Source organism: Cydia strobilella, chromosome 19 (genome assembly GCF_947568885.1).
Source record: "Cydia strobilella chromosome 19, ilCydStro3.1, whole genome shotgun sequence".
NCBI classification, from domain to species: Eukaryota; Metazoa; Arthropoda; class Insecta; order Lepidoptera; family Tortricidae; genus Cydia; species Cydia strobilella.
The window spans coordinates 9,212,576-9,216,073 of NC_086059.1; the positions used below are offsets into that span (position 1 = coordinate 9,212,576).

The 3,498-nt window shown below is 33.8% G+C and overlaps 1 protein-coding gene across 1 annotated transcript; it reads left to right on the plus strand.

Annotated features, from left to right (window-relative positions):
• Positions 1-1,151: 1,151 nt before the first annotated feature.
• LOC134749872 (uncharacterized) lies at positions 1,152-3,246 on the plus strand. The gene has a single exon (XM_063684870.1). It carries the CDS (start codon positions 1,264-1,266, stop codon positions 3,226-3,228), a length of 1,965 nt encoding a protein of 654 aa, XP_063540940.1. The 5' UTR covers positions 1,152-1,263; the 3' UTR covers positions 3,229-3,246.
• Positions 3,247-3,498: the final 252 nt, after the last annotated feature.

The window sequence follows — 3,498 nt, forward strand, 5'->3', positions numbered from 1 at the left end:
ACAGAGTACAGACCAGTGATGCCAGAGCACTGAAAACTAAAATACGACCCCGATCTAAAAAAAGGTACGATTTTACTAAAAAAAGTACAATTTCATTTTTTGTTTCAAAAAACAATATAAAGAGCAGAAGTGTTTTAGAAACGGGTGATTTTTTTAAACTGATAATCCACGAAAACTACATTAGTACGCAAGATAGTGAGGTACAAAAATACCAAAACAAAGAAGTCACAAATTTTTACGCAAATAAATCGTACTTTTTTGGTCTGTCAATACTATTTCTACGCCATTTTAGCATAATTTTGAACCGCTCATACGAAAAGTACGTAAAATCGTACTAAAATGTGCGGTTTAGCCAAAAAGTACGATTTTAGTACGGTTTTGGGCGGAGTACGTTTTAAGTACGTATGCTGATCAAAAAGTACGTAAAATCGTACTAAAAGGTACGATCTGGCAACACTGGTACAGACATTACATGACAGTAACTTAACTAACTTATTTTAAATAATATAAACGCCTTGGCGATATCAATGCTCGATAAATATTTGGCAATGTTATTTAGATAATGGTCAGAAATTCATTGTCTATACAGATCATGCAGCTCTGAAATGGTTTTTAAGTTCAGACAACCCTACTGGGCGTTTGGCTCGTTGGAGCGTCCGTTTGTCTTCATTTAATTTTGAGATAAAACACAAAAAGGGTAAAGATCATGTGGTACCTGATGCTTTATCGCGCTCGGTACCAGTCGATTTGGTTTATGTTACGTCCAACTTCGATGCAGAGATCGCCACGAATCGTGCCGGGTAGAGAATCAGCTGGGTTAGTAGAGACATTTATATTTAAGACAGTTTGAATAAAGCAAAAATGAACATACATTTGAGCGTTTTGGAGCCAGGCTCAAATGTCTTGCAAGAGCGTTCAGAAACATTTAGTCAAGAAGTTTATTTTGGCCCCAAAAATTCATAAACAAATAAATTTTGCAAGAAAATGAATGTAAAAGAAAATTGTAATTTACTATGAATTTCTAAAAAATAGATTTAAAAGTACCTTCTTATCAGCAGCTTTAAATTAAGAATCCTAAATGATGTGTTTCTATAGAGGTTTTTGAACGCTTAAAATGATCAGATCTGTCATTTTTGACATAAATATTTGAGGTTACAGGTTACTCATTTATTGTAGTTATTGTACTTACCGTATCGTTTTGCCAGGCGTTATGACTAATTCAAGGGTGATTTAAGAGGATTTCTCAACACTATCAGCAACACAATGGCACAATCTGCTTTAAGTGAAATATCGCGATTGAAAATTCCCATGAATAAAGGTGCTACGCCTTTTTTAAGCTGGGAAAATTCTATTTTAACCTTGATCTCTGAAAAAACTGTTACCATTTTCAAATTCACGCACAATGTTCAATGCATGGATAAGAAAATTGATTGGATTATAACTGACATCCCGTGCCCAAAGACAAGCCCGGCCACAAGCTTGTTTTCCATGAAACTAATGAAGCAAAGTAACATTAAGAACATAGACTATATACAAATGATGCTGGACCCAGCATTGTGGCCCCACAACGTCCAACTGATGGAGGAGTTGGCTAGCGTGGTGTCTGTTCAGTGGTCACCACCTAATTTTGTGCATAACAATGAAAGTGTTATTGCAATTTTGAATAATGTTGGGAATATTGAGCTTTTTGCACCTGCCAGCTGTGGTTACTCTAGTCTTCTCAATATTTCATCTATAATTGAGAGCCAATATAAAGATACTTTTCAGGATAACTTACCTCACAATGTGGAAGAAGTGAAAAAAATTGCAGACTCAATAGAAACATGCGCCTGTTGTTGGGGCGCTCAATATAATGACACATTTAATTTTGTCACTGCACAGAAAAATGGTGATATTCATTTCTGGAAACTTCAAAGTGCTGATGATGAAATAGGTATTGAAAAATTAACAGTGGAACATAGTAATGCGAGTGAAATTGTAACTATGCAATGGATTCCAATATCAAATGATGTATTTCTATTAGTATCAGCAAATATATTTGGGCAGTTGTATGTTTATAAATATCAATGGGAGAATAATTGTCCTAAATTAATTTACTGTGACTCCCCATGGCCGCACAAGGACAGAATGGTTGTGAGGCACCTCAAATACAGAGTTGTTAATGAGAAAATAATGTTAATCTGCAATAAACATAGACATTTACTTGTCCTTCTAATCGATGATACTTGTAATAAAGTATCAGAATATTTAAACAACCTAAATGATTATAAAATTACAGTTATATCTGAAAGTAACAAACATTTCTACATTGGTACAATAAACTGTTCAATATACAAAGTTGATATCACACTTACGGATGGAACACTAAACGTGAATGTGGAACAGAAAACATTTAAAGAAAATTTAGCTAATCATGATTTATGTGGACTTTGTTTTTCCAAAAATGGTGTTATATGTGCTTTAGCTGTTTTTAACAGAAAGATATTGTTTAGAAAAGAAAATGTTGCACTGGATGTCATTTTCCTTTGTGAAGAAGAAAGTTACGGGAGAGAATTGACATTACTGCTTGAAAACCCAACACGAAAGTTGACCAATTATTGGGACTGCTTGGAACTACTTAGATGTAAAGCCTTGAGACTAAAAACACTGCCGGCTGTAGACTATACTCAACTTTACTTAAATCAGAACATCTATGGGAATAAGTTGTATTTAATTCTTTTGAATTATTACGATACTTTAAACAACCTTCTTAAAAATAAGTCCAAAGGCTGTCTTCCAGAGACTTCTGTAGAGGTAACGAAGGAGTGGATTTTTGCTTTACATGCAAAAAATATGATTTCAGAATTTGCAGATATTTGCAGAATAAAACAAAACAGTGAAGTTTTGACCGATTTAGATACACAAACATACTCATGTGCCAAGAAATATATCAAGTATTATTGCGAGAAGTATAAGAAAAACCTTACTGAGTTGGCGCCTTCAGTTTTTGATGATACTAAAGACAATTTTCAGTACACATGCCAATGTTGTGACGAGAACCTTAAAGGATTCTCATGTTCCAATGGCCATATAAATATGTTTTGTGGCTTGACTCTGACTCCGATAGAATCCAGCGACTATCTTAGTTGTTCTGCATGTGGTCTTATAGTAAGAAAAGAACTGGAACCAGAAAATCCGATCTGTTTGTTTTGTGACCTACATTTAAATAATTATTTTTTACCCACTTAATAAACATACAAATTGTAATTTTGTTTTTTTATTATAAATTATAAATCTAAAATATATAGTCCTCAGAATACAGTTGGCATCAAAAGTATTTGTAGTGAATGTGTTAATATTAAGTTCACTGAAACTGACTCAGCGAAGCAACGCAACAATAAACCAGGAATACCCACTTCTAATTGAATGCCTACTATAGGTATATTATGATGAATCATGGATAATTTCTTCACGCCTTGATTACTTAAGCACTTACTAGATTCCTAGATTGTGTGAAGT